The 17500-nt window shown below is 34.0% G+C and overlaps 2 protein-coding genes across 3 annotated transcripts in view; one reads left to right on the top strand and one right to left on the bottom strand.

The window, feature by feature from the left end:
* LOC137627870 (adenylate cyclase type 7-like) overlaps window positions 1-17500 on the bottom strand; it is an 85132-nt gene that overhangs the window by 61919 nt on the left and 5713 nt on the right. The gene's annotated exons all lie outside the window — the stretch shown is intronic.
* Window positions 2983-10447, top strand: LOC137627868 (uncharacterized). 2 transcript variants are annotated; one of them, XM_068359299.1, is made up of 2 exons: window positions 2983-3113; window positions 6574-10447. In XM_068359299.1, the coding sequence occupies exon 2, from the start codon at window positions 6586-6588 to the stop codon at window positions 7240-7242; it is 657 nt and encodes a 218-aa protein (XP_068215400.1). In that variant the 5' UTR covers window positions 2983-3113; window positions 6574-6585; the 3' UTR covers window positions 7243-10447. The 2 variants fall into 2 exon arrangements, with proteins under 2 accessions (XP_068215400.1, XP_068215401.1); XM_068359300.1 differs by lacking the exon at window positions 2983-3113 and adding an exon at window positions 3436-3457.

Below are 17500 nucleotides of genomic sequence, written 5' to 3'. Positions count from 1 at the left end.
ACATAAGTGTAACAGTTACATATATGTAAATTTGATTAAGTTTTCAATCATTAGAGTGTTAAAGTGTTAACTCTTTCATTAATTATCAAAATTAAACGTTTCATAAATTGCTTCCAATGAGACAAGTGATTGTATAATTTTCATAGAGTAACATTTTCTTGTCTTAGCCTAAGGTTTTGTTCATATTTAATATTTCAAGTAATTTAATTTTGGGGTTGATTCTTCTGTATTATTTTTAACTTTTTATAGAATATATTTATTTTTGTAAAATGTGTATTATTTAGATCACCAATATTTTCTATCAGTACTTTGCTCGTAATCCCTGACTAAGAACCGAAGTATTATTATTATTATTATTATTATTATTATTATTGCTGGCTAAGCTACAACCCTAGTTGGAAAAGCAGGATGCTATAAGCCCAGAGGCCCCAAGAGGGAAAATAGCTGTGAGGAGAGGAAACAAGGAAAAATTAAATATTTTAGGAACAGCAACAACATCTAAATAGATATTTTAATGTAAACTATACAAATTTTTACAAAACACGAGAAAGATAAATTAGATAGAAAAGTGTGCCCGAGTGTACCCTCAAGCAAGAGAACTCTAATCCAAGACAGGGGAAGACCATGGTACATAGACTATAGCACTATCCATGACTAGAGAACAATGGTTTGATTTTGGAGTGTCCTCCTAAAAGAGTTGCTTACCATAGCTAAAGAGTCTCTTCTACCCTTACCAAGAGAAAAGTAGCCACTGAACAATTACAGTGCAGTAGTTAACCCCTTTGGTGAATACAAATTTTGGGGTAATCTCAGTGTTGTCAGGTGTATGAGGACAGAGGAGAATCTGTAAAGAATATGCCAGACTATTCAGTGTATGTGTAGGCAAGAGGAAAGTGAACCGTAACCAGAGAGAAGGTTCCAATGTAGTAGCCTGGCTAGTCAAAGGACCCCATAACTCTCTAGCGGTAGTATCTCAATGGGTGGCTGGTACCTTGGCCATCCTACTACCTATAGGAGGTTGTTTTTGAATAGTCCACATAAATAATCACCCAGTTTTGTTTTGAGTGTAACGTACGAGGCCTGTGGATATATATATATATATATATATATATATATATATATATATATATATATATATATATATATATATATATATATATATTGCCGTCTGGGAGTTGCGTACATTCTCAGAGCTCGGGTATTATACAAGTGTAACCGATTTATGTAAATATAAACAAGTGAGTTCGAGTTTTCGTAATTCTTCAGCATATATATATATATATATATATATATATATATATATATATATATATATATATATATATATATACTGTATATATACAGTATATATATATATATATATATATATATATATATATATATATATATATATATATATATATATATATATATATATATATAATGTGTGTGTGTGTGTGTGATGAAATACTATAAAATATATATTTTACAATTCAATTGACTTTTTATTTATATTTGATTTATTTTAAAAATTTACTAATTTGTCTTAAATATTATTTGGATTATTCATTTAAAAATAAAACTCAGCTTCATCTATTCTTATTTTATCAAACTTAATAGTTACTTGGTTTAGTTGGTTGGTTCATTTTATTTTTGTTATTGTATCATAATCATAGTATCACAGTAGTACAATCTTAAACTACAATTTATAAACTACAGTATTACCCTAATGGGATCTCTCTCTCTCTCTCTCTCTCTCTCTCTCTCTCTCTCTCTCTCTCTCTCTCTCTCTCTCCAAATTTAGTTTTTACTAAAAAATAAGAAGTCCCATTAAAAAAACACGAACAAATGGTACTAATGAGAGATGACTAGATGATTCCATAGAAAACTTGGCTTAAAGGGTAATAAGACGCAAAATTTCATTTGCGCCAACGTCATTGCCATGGTTTTTTTTCTATTTTAGAGTCATTGTGTTAAGCGTCGATGAAGATATATATATATATATATATATATATATATATATATATATATATATATATATATATATATATATATATATATATATATATATATATATATATATGAATGATTGAGAGAAATAACAAAACAAATAGATATGTGAACAACATTAGCGAGAAAAGATTGAAGTCTTTGAAGAAGTATTCACTGTCCAGAACTGTATTCGTTATTCCTAGGCACGTATGAGCATCACGTCAACAGTTGTCATATCTGAGTTCGATTTAAGGCAGACCTTGATTTTTGTATTTCTAGGTTCTAAAGTGCAAGTCATGCCTCTGTTATTTTAACAATCCATTGTGGATACCCAGGACGAAACTTACATTAGCTTGGCAAACGTTGTGTACTTTTATTCTTACGTATTCCATTTTCTTTACTACAAGTTGCACCGGTGTGATAACTTCGATTATTTTATACTCGTTGTCTTCCTTGATGCATAAAATTATTAACAAAAATATATAACTTGATAAAATCTGAAAATTACGTAGTTTTTAGTAATCGATGACTATACAATTCATCCATACACTTATAAATAAAAAGAATGGGGAAAATTTATGAGTCTTACGTCTGGCAGCTCCAATCTCTCCAACAATAACAACAAAGTGTAAACACTGCACATGCCAAGCCTAGGCGACAATTTTGTAATTGTTCGCATTCAGACTTTACTATAACAATTTCGTATTAAAATCTATTGGATTTACACAAGAAAATCAATTGCAAAAACCTTTCCTCGACAAATACATCAAAAAGTACTAAATAACATCGGAAAGGACTATTCCTGGTCTCCGGTCGGACGCGTTCAGTAACAGAAATATAATTTTTACAATAAATATAAAATAAGATTCAAGTAATTTAAAGGTACTAATATATTCACAATGAAATAATAGTAAAATCAACATGTAATTATGCTAGTAATTGTCCCTCATTTTAATTTTGAAGCATATATATGCAAGAACAACGCCTTTCCTATTTTATTTTTCGTTCATGAACACAACCCAGGTTACGTTTCGCTTGCCTTGTTCTAGGTTCAGGTGTGCAGCAGGCAGCCGTCAGCTGCCAGTGAACACGGGAATACGAAGTAAAGCTGTGTAACCTCAAAAGTTTCTAATTATAGATTGGTACGCATCTCAATTACGTTTACTTCTCATGTCGAATTCTACAGCTCAACTGTGTTATCGTATACAATGTGAAGTGTTTCTTCAACTTTCTTGGGAAAAGTAAATGCTGAAGATAAACCTGTTTACATACTACGGCCTCTGCAAGTCTGCAAGGCAAGTTTAACCTGCCTTTATTAGCCTAAAGGAATTTTTCGGGGAATGCCCGGTTTTCCTATTTTCCTAGAGTCTGTTTTCCCCCTTTGTTTTGATCGTTTGTAAACAAGTGAAGCATTTCCTAAATCTCTGGCAAAGAGAAGATGGTGTGCGGGTTGAGTTAAAAAAAAAATCCAGTTGAAATTGCATAGGTGATAAGTGACGCAAGATTTCATGCCATTGGAACTTTTAGATATGCGTAAAATTACGCTGAATTACCTACTCCTAGTGCTTTGAATGAAATAGTCACAAGTCGCTATATACAAGAATATTAATCCAGAAATATCGGTATTATTGTACTGTAATGTAACCTAGGGGAAAAACTACTTTTTTTCCATAGAAAAAGGTCCGTTCATTCAAATTCGGTTAAATCACGTTATTTACTACAGGAAAATATATATTTTCTGTTCGAAATGATACCCTTTTAGAATAGTTTATTAGTTATTTATCCAACGATTGCACCCCCCAAGAGGTTAACCGTTGTTAGTGAAGAAATAGTTTGGTTCAAATGGGAAAGACTGTAAGACAGTTTATTTTGACTTCTCTACTGTATAAAGTTTAAATACTCAATATCACAATGCTATTTTGTGAAATTATAAGGAAATATGCTACTCAGTTTTCCCCCCAAATTTTTTTGGCAGATTAAAAGTTTTGAAAATTCATATTGTAAAGTTTTGTCAAAAACAAAATTTATATTAATTTCTCGAATGACTAATAGTTAGTCCACAAATACTATAATGTGTTATGTTGAGGTGTTCAATATTATATAATTATTTTTTTCTTTAGAAATACTGTTAAGGATTGTTAATATAAATATTTTGAGATACTGTGAACTTCCATAGACTATATTTAGGCATAGTGAAGACATTTTTTAAGCCTTTTTTATAACCAATATATGGGAACTATACCTATTTAAAATCTTGGCCATAGATTATGGTAATATAAATGGTTTTTATAGGAAAGGAGCTAATTTATTTCTTCAAAGCAATTATTATCATAATTGTTGCTGCTGTTGTTATTATTATTTTGCTGCTGTTGTTATTATTATTTTGCTGCTGTGGTTGTTGTTATTAGTATTAGCACTAAGTATGTTGTCATTCTAAGTAGGAAAATAGGTAGTGACTCAGTCTGTGGGTCAGGGTTCGAAATGTCCCGTCCTTATCTATAATTTTACCCACTGGTTAAGGGCCTGCTCATGACTAGATTTCATGGGCAAAATAGGACCTTACTGTTCCTGTCAGTGGAGAGGAATTTTGTAGCCCCATTTGTTTATACCTAATTCATAAGAGCCATTGACTAGCCTTCCCTTGGTCCTAGATTTGATGGCATTGCTAACCTTATCTATATCATGTTTGTTTGGTTTCCAGGAACAATTCTGTGAATCTTCTGCTAATGAGTGACTTTAATCCTTGGAAAGCATCCTAGTATGAAAACAAATACAAAAATAAAGGATAATCAATTTAAGAGTAAAAGCAAAGAGAAGTACCATAAAACGTTTCAAAGCAAAGCAAGATGCAATTGATCCTGTGAATTTTAGTTCAGCAATTCCTTTACATGAATAGGGAGATCATTCCACAATCTGTATGATATTAAATCTCTTAACCCTTTTACCCCCAATCCCTTTACCCCCATGGACGTACCGGTACGTCCTTGCAAAAAAATGCTATAAAATTTTTTTTTTTCATATTGTTGATAATTTTTTGAAAAAAATTCAGGCATTTTCCAAGAGAATGAGACTAACCTGACCTCTCTATGACAAAAATTAAGGCTGTTAGAGCAATTTAAAAAAATTATACTGCAAAATGTGCTGGGAAAAAAAATAACCCCTTGGGGGTTAAGGGTTGGAAATTTCCAAAGAGCCTGGGGGTAAAAGGGTTAATTTAAAAAAAGGGGTCACTAGTCTTAAAATTAACTGTCCCCCCCTTTTACTTCATGGTGGAACATACTGTCTTGTAAGATCTTAATGCATAGGGTCACCAGCATTATGAAAAATGTTATACAACATACACAATGTGCAAATCAAATGATGGTGCCATATATTAATTCCAAGATCAGAAATAAGAAATTTAATGTATGTCAAGATTTTCACATCAGCTGTCTCAGGAATTTTTCAGGTGATTTGTCAGTAATATCAGTTACAATAGAGCATGACTTGGAACATACAGTACTGATTCTTGTAACTACAGTAGTGTCACTTCCATATGAAGAGCAATTACAACACTTGAAATTGAAATAATGTACGGTACCTTCATGCCTGCTGAGACCAGTCTTCATAATACAAGATTTGTAAGTTTTTATATTGCAGCTAAACACGTAATTTGCTTCCTAATGCTATTTTCTTAGTTTCATGAGATAGCAGTTTGATAGTTATGCTGCACTTAACCCTTTTACCCCCAAAGGATGTACTGGTACGTTTCACAAAACTCATCCCTTTACTCCCATGGACGTACCGGTACGTCCTTGCAAAAAACTGCTATTTACATTTTTTTCCATAATTTTGATAATTTTTTTGAGAACTTAAGACATTTTCTAAGAGAATGAGACCAACCTGACCTCTCTATGATGAAAATTAAGGCTGTTAGAGCAATTTAAAAAAAATATACTGCAAATTGTGCTTGAAAAAAAAATAACCCCTGGGAGTTAAGGGCTGGAAAGTTCCAAAAAGCCTGGGGGTAAAAGGGTTAATGAACGAGGAATTTTGTGTTCGCCTATAAAGACTGATTTACATTTTACATTGCATACCTGCTGTGTTTTACAATGATATCCACATTCAGACTTCTCGATAATATACTCGTCAGGGTGGGAGGAGCTGAGAGAGGAAAGGTCCCCTTTTGTTCCCTTGTTTTGATGTTGACTACTCCCCAAAATTGTGGGAAGTGCCTTGGTAAATAGATAGATAGACAAGTGGTGGACAATAATACAAATTTTATGTATATAGAATGTGTTTATTAAGGTGATTATGAACTTACAGGTTTTTTTATTTTAAGTCTTGATGGTATTTCAAGACAGCATACTGTATGATGAATTGCGATAGTACTGGACTGAGGGTAAGCTTTGACTGATATAAAATTACAGTTCAAATATTACTCATTTGTATAATTTTTAATTGATAAGAAATGGTTATGCATGATGGACAGTTTCCAAATTTGAGTTTACTACTGTGGGGTTAACTTTTTAAGAAGTTAAACAATGCACCAGAATTATACTTGTTATTATTATTAGCCCAACATTCTATCAACATTTTAACCTGTTTTTTTTTTCCTTTCAGGAATTTATTGACATGTTAAGTGTCAGAAGACAAAGTGCCTCACTGCCCTCAATTGAAGGTTCGGGAGAACTACCTGATGAAGATATAACTATGCATGGACAACTCCATGCGGCCAATATCACTAGCATCAGTTTGACCAGCCTACCACTGCCACCGTTATATCCTTGTAATGAGGTATGCTCTCATTGTGGGAAGAAAGTCGACGTAAACGTAAATGACGAACAACGGGATACCACAGACGGAAATACGGGGTGCTCGTGCGAATGCCACCGACAAGCTAGTGCACAGTCAGAAAAGGCATCAACTATACAAGAACACATTCCGCCTCGAGGACCAAATTGCTTGCCAGGGTGTGGCTATTCTGGTCTACCCTGTTATAACTGCTCCTTTCAGACTTATTTGCAGCAACCCCCTGAATCACTGTCACAACAGAATAACCAAGGGTTTCCAACCCAGATTTACACTGTGGAATTGGTGAGTCCGTCATCTTTGGACAACTTTCAGTCTGTGAATTCTGCAACTCCAGAAATTAGGAATATACCTCAGAGTGAGGAGAGTCCAGAGGCAGCTAGGAGGAGAAAGAATTGTATATCTATGATTGTTTTTATTGTTACAATTAATGTTGCCATTGCAATTATCCGAATGCTTAGTGGCATCACTGGCCTTTAACTGTAAGGATGTTCATATCATTTCTGGTATTGCAATTTACAATACTGGATTTGTATTAATAAATACTAAACACAATTTCAGAAACTAACTCACATGGCCACTGTTGTTCAATTCGAAGTTTCGTGTTGACCCAAATAGAAAACATGCAATTAAGTTTGGCCTTTTACTAAAGAAACTTTAGTTAAGTCACAGTAGATGCATTGATTTCCTAAGTTTTTCTTTTTCTCTTACATGGAAAATAATAATTTCTATACTATTACATTATCATAGGAAATTTGTTGTGGAATATATATTGTTTATAGAATTTTTTTTTTTTGCAATAACATTATTCCAGTGATTATGTTTTCAACAAAACTTGCAACAAGTGAAATTGTATTTATTTTTCTTTGTTTACAGAATCTTTTCAAGAACCTTTTCATGCTATAAAGTTATTCTGTGGATTTCTTTATATTGTTATTGAGAGGAAAAGTTAAATTCTATTTATTATTTCTATAATCTGATGTTCATATGCATATATTGTATTAAAAGACATACTGCAGATGATTAGTTTAGAATTCTTTAATTTCAGATAATGGTTAATATATTTCCCGATTGCCTTTAGTTGCCAGTTACCTAAATTGGGTTAGGTCCCGGTGATTTTTATTTTTCTATGACTATTTAAGAATGTCTAAAGTGCAGTATTGAAGTTTGTGGACAATATTAGAAACCAGCTGCTAAGTAGTTCATGGTCCTGTCAGTAAGTTTTGGGTTTATAAAAATTAATGATATAAGATTATTTAGAGGTATGCAGTATAGTGAATGTTTAGTTAGTAATTCCCTCTTTATTAGGTGTTTTTATACAAGTTTGATCTTCTAAGAGGTACTATATGAATTGGAAGTTTGGAGTATATTGAGGTAATTGGAAAAATCATAGTTCTTCTATGTTTTCTTACTTTGACAGTTATCATTTTTATAGTGGAAACTATACCAGAATAAGCACATCCCAAATCACCACGGATATAAAAAAAATAAAACTAACCATTTTATCTAATTTTTCTGTGGCCATATAGATTTATTGTTTCATGGTGGTGAATACTACAGGGTAGTGCCATCAGCCTTAGGCATTATTTCAGGGTTTTTGCAGCATCCGTTTAGGGTCTTGTTGTATCCCTTTTGAATCTTGGCAACATTGCTTTTGAATCATGACAACATCCCTTTTGAGTCATAATAGAATCTCTTTAGGATCTTTTCAGCATCCCTTTTGAGTCTTGTCAGTTTCCTTTTTGAATCTTGACAGCATCCCTTTAAGATCTTTTCAGCATCCCTTTTGAGTCTTGTCAGTTTCCTTTTTGAATCTTGACAGCATCCCTTTAAGATCTTTTCAGCATCCCTTTCGAGTCTTGTCAGTTTCCATTTTGAATCTTGACAGCATCCCTTTAAGATCTTTTCAGCATCCCTTTTGAGTCTTGTCAGTTTCCTTTTTGAATCTTGACATCCCTTTAGAATCTTTAAAGCATTCCTTTTGAGTCTGCAACATCCCTTTAGGATCTTTGCAGTATTACCTTAGTATCTTTGCAGCATCCCCTTAGGGTCATTGCAGCATCCTTATTGGCCCCAAACTACATCCACGGTTTAACCTTTCTTTCCTTTGTTCTCACTCCCGTAATAAAATTAAACCTCTTGACATAAGCCATCTTGTTACAACTGGTGCCAAATAGCCTCCAAGTGTCAGGCCATGTGGCCAAAATTCATAGATACAAATCCAGTATTGAATACAGAGTACTGTATATGTGTAAGTCATGGACTGTTGAAGATTTTACGTAGTAAAAAACTTTTGTCAAGAATATTTATGGGTAAAGTAATGTGATTAGGCATTGATGAATCAGTTTTTATTTTTTTTTTCCATTTTACAACTTTAAATGCTTGACTGTTTGCCATGAAAATTGCAATGCACTCCCCTCCTGAGTAATTTTGAAGAGATATTCTATATCTGTCAATTATTGTTGTTTCCCCAATTGGAAAACTAGGGATGTTCATAATTCAATAACATTTACATAACTATACTCAGGAAGTCCATGTTGTAGTGAGTGTTTACTTTCAGATCACAAAATATTATCCAGTATGTACCTTATTTGTACAATTCAATCATGACACTAAACAAGCTCTGAGCTCTTGTTCAAGTCGTACTGCAGTAATAATAATAATCATGACGTTGCACATTGAAACATTTCTAGGATGGTTTTAGGCTTCTGTTATTTATTTAGTTTTTATTTTGCTTGTTTTTATTTTTCATACTTTCATCCATACCTCCTGTAGTATTATATTAACCCTTTTACCCCCAGGCTATTTGGAAATTTCCAACCCTTAACCCCCAGGGGGTTATTTTTTTTCCAGCTCATTTTGCAGTATATTGTTTTTAAATTGCTCTAACAGCCTTAATTTTTTTCATAGAGAGGTCAGGTTGGTCTCATTCTCTTGGAAAATGCCTGCATTTTCTCAAAAAATTATAAAAAATACGAAAAAAAAAATTTTGTATAGCATTTTTTTGCAAGGACGTACCGGTACGTCCATGGGGATAAAGGGATGGCTTTTGTGAAACATACCAGTACGTCCTTTGGGGGTAAAAGGGTTAACCTCTTAAGTTCATATTCCTGATTTACAATCACTTTTTTTTATTTGTCATTGACAATATTTTTCCATGTACAGTAATGTTCTTATTTCCTTGTTTCTTCTATAGCTGTTTTTGTGTGAATAATTGGGCATGACTTCCATCCGTTTAGTTTTCCTATTCAACTTTTTGGCCATCAGTCCTTTATTGTTCTACCGTCACTGCTTCTCAAAAAACAAATTAAACTAGGCAAACTGGCCTCCTCTCTTTCAATGGTCAATTAGTAATCTATGTGAAATATTTGTTCATGTTACATGCAATATTTGTATTGCTTACTATAGGGTGTTTCTTACCAGGAGAAAGGAAGAGCAGTTGTTGCCTCAAAAAGGGGTTTTAGTTCTCCTTTCTTCCTCTAGTTATTTTTTGAAAACCAAAGATTGTTGAAGCAGAACTGAAAATTATTTTTGGGTAAATTATATTTTTTTATATTTTTGATTATTCTAAAAATTTACACAATACTTTTTCAACGTCGAAAGAGCCAATGAAACTGGTTTCCTACTTTTCATGTTGAAATATTTGCAAATATCTTCCACTTGTTTTGTAAAAAAAAATACTGTGTTCTGATTATGCTTTAGTCTATACCCTTGTAAATTTGTTATATATTTGCAGTTTTTTTTTGTGGTAGTAATATACTTTATTCAATTCAGAATGATACATTTTTATCTGACTAACATATGCCTATGAACCGTCTATAAAATAAAAAATCTTTGAAGAAGTTACTAATGTAGATCTATGCAAAGTTAATTTTTTTTTTTTTCATTTTGTGGTTGTTGACTTTTATTCTTTTTAGTTACTATTATAGTTTTATAGCCATAAGAAAATGTATTCAGTGGATAGTATCCAGTTTAACTGAGATGATTTATCAGGTTTTTCTTTTAATAATTGCCTTTAAACAGCTCTTCATCCTATTGCTTCGAAAGTTAAGATTTTGTTCATTATTATATTGCCTACTCAAGAAGCTCTTCTGTAACCTTATTTTCAAACTTGCTATCTTTAGCTCCTTCCATTTGCATGTTTACCATACTTAAGATGATGTATTGCATACAATCCTGTACGCTGAAACGCACAGAATTATGTTAAGTACAGGTACATTACAGTAATATGACCACTGACTTAATGGCTGCTCCCACATTTATGTACCATTTGTACTAGTTTGTGACTTTTTGTACGTGTGTGTTCCGATACTCTACTGTAAACATTAGTGAAATTTTGATACCTGTGTTAAACAGCTAGGATATACTTTAATGCTGTAATAAGCTATGTAAAAATAAATGGGCCCTTTTATTAACTGTTAGTTAATAATAAAGGGTTACTGTATCAACTGTAAACATTTGTACTACCACTTTGCCACTTCAATTGCTCACAGATATTTCTGAAATAATTTCTGTTTGAAGACTCAGAGCTGTTTGATGTAGCATCCCAAACTCTTTATCATGCAAGGTACAATAGTGTCTTGAAAGCTCTCGAATTTATGGCATTATGTGAAGCTAATGGACGTTTTCAAATACCTTTTATTTTTCACTCCACCATAACATTGGTAAGGACTTGAAATCTGATGGTAACAGTAGAAAAGTGGTTTAATAATTTTCTTTTGAATGTTTATTAGTTTCCATAGTTTTAAGTATCTACTGTAAATTGTAAATTTATGTAAAATGGAATATAGTATATAAGATTTATCACCCTCAGATTTTATATATGGAAAAAAGATTTAGTTGAAGCTTCCTGTAATTAAAAATGATAAAAATCAGGAACACTGTACAGTATTATAATACAGTATTTCAATAGTTTCTTGAGTGCTCCCCCAAAATGGAGGAATTGTGAAATATCTATCGTGAATCGAGTAATTAATTCAACGTGAAAGTGCCTAAAACCTTAAACAATTTAGATTTATGATCCAAATTGGAAAACCATTGTAAAGTTTAACCTAAATTTCAATTGTTTCATAGGGATTGCTTAACCATTGTAAAGTTTAACCTAAATTTCAATTGTTTCATAGGGATTGCTTAACCATTGTAAAGTTTAACCTAAATTTCAATTGTTTCATAGGGATTACTTAAATCAACTTACTTGGTTTTTAACCCCGGTTACATGAACAGTCTGACTGCTCAATTTTCAATACAGTATATGTTGATGACTTGAAACTGTGATATACTTATGGTTAATGTATGTAGAGTCTTGTAATTCATATGCTGTTACCAGTGGTATTTCAAGATATTTTATGAAAGTATTGATGCTTTGGCATCATAATTAAATATTAGATGGCTTTATAAAATTGTTATTTTTTTGTATTTTTAGAAATAAATCTGGTATTGTTTTGTAAGGCATATTTATTCTAACCAGTATACAGTACTGTATGATAGTGTTTATAAAGCTTAGTTGATTTACAGCTTCTGTCCAAGGACCCCGCAGTATTCTCTGACAGCGTATAATTTTATCTTATTATGTTAAAAAGTGGTTTAAATTCCACTTTCTAAATTGATGTGGGAGGTTGGGCTGTGGCACCCTAGCAGTACCAGCTGAACTCGGTTGAGTCCCTGATTAGGCTGAAGGAACATAGAGAGTAGAGGTCCCCTTTTTGTTTTGTTTCATTGTTGGTGTCGGCTACCCCCCAAAATTGGGGGAAGTGCCTTGGTATATGGATGGATGGAAATTGATTGGGCTTAATTTCACTATGTAAAAAGTTACAGCTTTTAGCAAGATATTTTCATTAAATTTTTGGATTGGAAATATCCTTTACTTGCTCTTCTTAACAATTTTGTGATAAGGCTAGCAAACATCATGCTATAATTATTGGGAGAAATGTATGAACGGCTAAATCCTTGTTCATAAAATGTAGGCCCTCTCCAAGTCTACTATATATGGTTGGTTTGGGTGTTTCACTTTCAGTACAAATGAAACCAGGAAAGGCTATTGTATTTAAGGAGTAAAAGTGAGAAAAATTTCCTGCTGGTATATCTGACTTAAATTAATGTTAGTCCTGCTGTGCAAGTCAAACTGCAGGTGCTTCCCAATTACGTTTACATTTGTTATGAGGCCTATCCTAAAACTTTATCTTGAGAGACTTTAATAGTTCATGTGCTTAAACATTTATAGTACTATGTATTCAATACTGGATTTGTATTTTTTCAATTTTGGCCAAGTTGCCTGACACTTGGAGGCCATTTGGCATCAGATGTAACCAGATGAATGACATCCAGTTCTAATTAACTTAAAATAATTGACGATGCGAGTTGAATTTGTATTAATCGAAATTACAATAGACCTAACGTTTTTCTCAAACCTGTATTCGACCGGGGGGGGGGGGGGGGGGGTTCAAGTTTAAATAAATGGACTGATTTGCATTCTGAATGGTGGGAGAATCTATATGGCAGGGGAACAATATTATAGCTAATCAATTAGGGGAAACAATTGATTACTAAACCCAAGAAAACAATGACCTCTGCTGAGGAAGGTTAAGGTGTTATGACACAGTAAGACTAAGTGGAATCCAAAGAGGAGGCTACACACAGTACACGAGCCTTTATTTGAGGGGCTTTGCAGTGTCTCTAAAGCATCTTGTTGCACCTGTTTAGCCTTTAATTTACCGTACCTCTGTTCGCATTTCTTTTCTCCCATCTTGCTGCCCTGCCCTTTCTAACTTATGGTGTACTGTATAACATTTCAACCCCCCCTGAGTTGCACATGGCTGGTGAATGGCTACTCAGGCACCATCGCAGGCCTATATAGGGCAAACTTATAAATCTAATTCAATTGGAAATTTATAAGAGGAATGGGTTGCCACTCCAAACATATGAATTGGAGACCCTAAAAGGAAGGGAGTCTTATTTAAAGGTTGTTCAGAATGGCAGGGGGCAAGGGACAGTGACAATGCCCTAGAGACCGACCATGTATACACATGATCAGCATTCAAGCCCAATCTCCACCCAAGCTGGGACCAGGAAGGGCCAGGCAATGGCTCCTGATGATTCAACAGGTAAACCTATATGCTCCCCCCCCTTCTTAACTCACAAGGATGATGACGATGCAGACACTACAAGAAACTAATGAGCTTTAGAAGATCTCGAACCCAAGTCAGCAACATGCCAACCAGGGACGTGTCCAATAGGCCACCACAACCGTAAAATTGGATATCTCGAGCACTAGGTTTTAATGTCGAAGGTAAGTGTTATGTTTATGCACTTTATTTATTATGGCTTTGCTGAACAGCCTCCCCGGTCCCAGTGCATGGCATTGTGGAGTCATGCGTAATACAAACAGGATAGAAAATGAGCCGTTAAACAGACGGATGTCATCCAAAATCTATATTACCAGTCACCCGTTGAGATACTACCGCTAGAGAGTTATGGGGTCCTTTGACTGGCCAGACAGTACTACATTGGATCCTTCTCTCTGGGTACAGTTCACTTTCCCTTTGCCTACACATACACCGAATAGTCTGGCACATTCTTGACAGATTCTCATCTGTCATACACCTGACAACACTGAGATTACCAAACAATTCTTCTTCACCCAAGGGGTTACTGTACTGCACTGAAATTGTTCAGTCCTTTTGGTACGGGTAGAAGAGACTCTTTAGCTATGGTAAGCAGCTCCTCTAGGAGAACGACACTCCAAAATCAAACCATTGTTCTCTAGCCTTGGGTAGTGCCATAGCCTCTGCACCATGGTCTTCCACTGTCTCTTGGGTTAGAGTTCTCTTGCTTGAGGGTACACTCGGGCACACTAATCTATCTAATTTCTCTTCCTATTGTTTTGTTTCAAGTTTTTATAGTTTAAAGAGGAAATATTTATTTTAATGTTGTTACTGTCCTTAAAATATTTTATCTTTCCTTGTTTCCTTTCCTCACTGTGCTATTTTCCCTGTTGGGGCCCCTAGGCTTATAGCATCCTGCTTTTCCAACTAGGGTTGTAGCTTAGCAATTAATAATGATAATAATAATAATAGCAATAATAATAATAATTACCTTAAAAGTTTAAACCCTGGACATGCGTAATACAAGCAGAATGCAAATGAGCCGTTAAACTGACAGAAATAATCCAAAATATGCCTTGATTATCTATGAAAAGTCAGTTCACGACTGGCCTGACCTCTGTGACACGTCTCTCTTTGATTCATAAACTTCAAAAATAAAAATCAGTGGAAATTTTATCGTAGAAAAAAAGTGGGAAATCAGGTTCGGAAGCAAATAGCAGTTGGCTTCCATTGGAGCTGTGATCACAAAATCCAATTTTCCAATTTTACGGGCATGGTTGCAGCATCAGTTCAATTTATCCAATTTCATGGGGAAAAAAGGACAAAAAGAAAATCGTTTAGTAATTATGAACTGTTTGGTCTTCCCCTCTGCGTCTACCATCCTTTTATGGTGTAGGCTATGCTTAAGTCATTTGGTTATTGAAAATTGTTAAAGATTTTATTTTATTTACAAATTAAGGTCATTCTGCTGTTCATTATGATTCTCTATCTCGTATCTAATTTGTTTGTTTCCTCGTGTTAGTGTGTGTTTGCGTGTGTGTGTGTAGATTGCCTTAACTTGTGTAAGACACGGGCTCTTGCCGTTGGGCAGCCCGTAAGAGAATGATGTTTGAAAGTGTCTGGTTTATGTTTGTAAACGGAAGTAGCAATGTGAATAGGGTGAAAGTATTTTACGTTAATAACAAAGGGATTCCATTAAAAGGGAGTTTTATTACTTTACAGTTTAATGGTTTAATCTACGTTAAATTTAGATAGCCGAAGCTAATGGTGTAAGGCCAAAAAGTAGTGGTAGTTTCGAGTGAACTGCTCGAACTGCTTATCCTCATTCAGCAGACTGGGATTTTGGTTTGGTTCCCAGGTGGGGTAATGGCAGCAATATGTGCTTCTCGTCGGACTCGGTCGGAAAGAGAAGCCTTTGTCTTTAGAACGGCCCCTCTTTACCTTTTTGTATAATAATATTTTCTTGTTCATGAACTAAGAAAAATGAAAAACTAGGAATTTTTCATATTCATCGAGAGAGAATCTTATAACACCCTAGAAAATAAACAATTAACCCTAAAGACATCCAAATTCCCCTAGATTTTGGCCTTTTTAGGATTCCCCTAGGCTCAACCAAACACCACCTGATTCCCCTAAAACGGGGTATTTTCCCCTAAAGTGGAAACTCTGGGTAATGGTAAGATACCAAGCGTCCCACGGGCTGGAATTGTCGTGTGAAGTTATTCTCTACATGTTATTGTTGCCCTTCCCCCATAAATATTTTTCTATAATAAGTGGATGAAATAAAAAAAAATAGGAAGGGTATTTCAAAGGATCAGTTCTTTAGTTGGTGATTACAGAATATAATTTTCAATTCTTAGTACTGTTTGATAGTAATTTATTTCATGTAATTATAAAAACATTGGATCTTTATTTATATTCGAACATTTACCATTCGACCACGAAGTATTTACATAGAAATATTGTTTAGAATTAATAATCTCTAGCATCTTTTGTAAGATTAACTTTGCTCTTATAATTACCATTATCAATATTATCATAATTATTATGGTAATGAATATAATTATCTTTATCATTAATAGTAGACTGTATGAATAAAATTAGTAAGGTTGCAGAATACCAACTCTACGACCTACGCAATTAAAAAAAAACAATATCAATAAAATAAAAACTAAAGCAAGAATATGCACAAACTAACGAATAAAGAAAACCTTAAGTCAGTAAAGCGTATAATCATGATTATTATGATAATTATTATTAGTGGTATTAGCAGACTGTATGAACAAAATTATTAAGTTTCCAAAAGTCTAATTCTATGACCTACACTCGGGCACTATTCTATCTAATTTCTCTCTCTTGTTTTGTTAGTTTTTATAGTTTCTTTAGGTAATATTTCAATATTGTTACTATCCTTAGACTATTTTATTTTTCCTTGTTTCCATTCCTCAGTGGGCTATTTTCCCTGCTAGGGCCCCTGGGCTTATAGCCCCCTGCTTTTCCAGCTGGGGTTGTAGCTTAGTAAGTAAGCAATAATAATAACCGGTGATGTAGGGTTGTAGCTTAATAAGTAAGCAATAATAATAACCGGTGATGTAGGGTTGTAGCTTAGTAAGTAAGCAATAATAATAACCGGTGATGTAGGGTTGTAGCTTAATAAGTAAGCAATAATAATAACCGGTGATGTAGGGTTGTAGCTTAGTAAGTAAGCAATAATAATAACCGGTGATGAAGTGTTGGACAGAGGTAGATGGAGAACGCTGGCCTGAAACATCGACCCCACATAAAAGTGGGAAAGGATGCAGACAAATAATAATAATAATAATAATAATAATAATAATATTAATAATTAAATAATAACCTACAAAAGAATATACGAAAACAAACTAACAAATAAATAAAAAACACCTGACGTCAGTGAAGGGGCCAAGCAAATCTGCAAGAAGGGCATACTTGACTCAAGTTGACTGCCTGCCAGCGTGGCCAGAAGCTTGCTCTCTCTCTCTCTCTCTCTCTCTCTCTCTCTCTCTCTCTCTCTCTCTCTCTCTCTCTCTCTCTCTCTCTCTCGCTAATGAGCTTTCGCTCACACTTGACACTCGAGGAGATCGATGCTCGGATGTCTTTTTCTTGGACCGCGAAGT

This window comes from Palaemon carinicauda, chromosome 35 (genome assembly GCF_036898095.1).
Source record: "Palaemon carinicauda isolate YSFRI2023 chromosome 35, ASM3689809v2, whole genome shotgun sequence".
NCBI classification, from domain to species: domain Eukaryota; kingdom Metazoa; phylum Arthropoda; class Malacostraca; order Decapoda; family Palaemonidae; genus Palaemon; species Palaemon carinicauda.
Note: the sequence above shows the minus strand (reverse complement) of the source record. Positions and strands in the feature narration are given on the sequence as shown.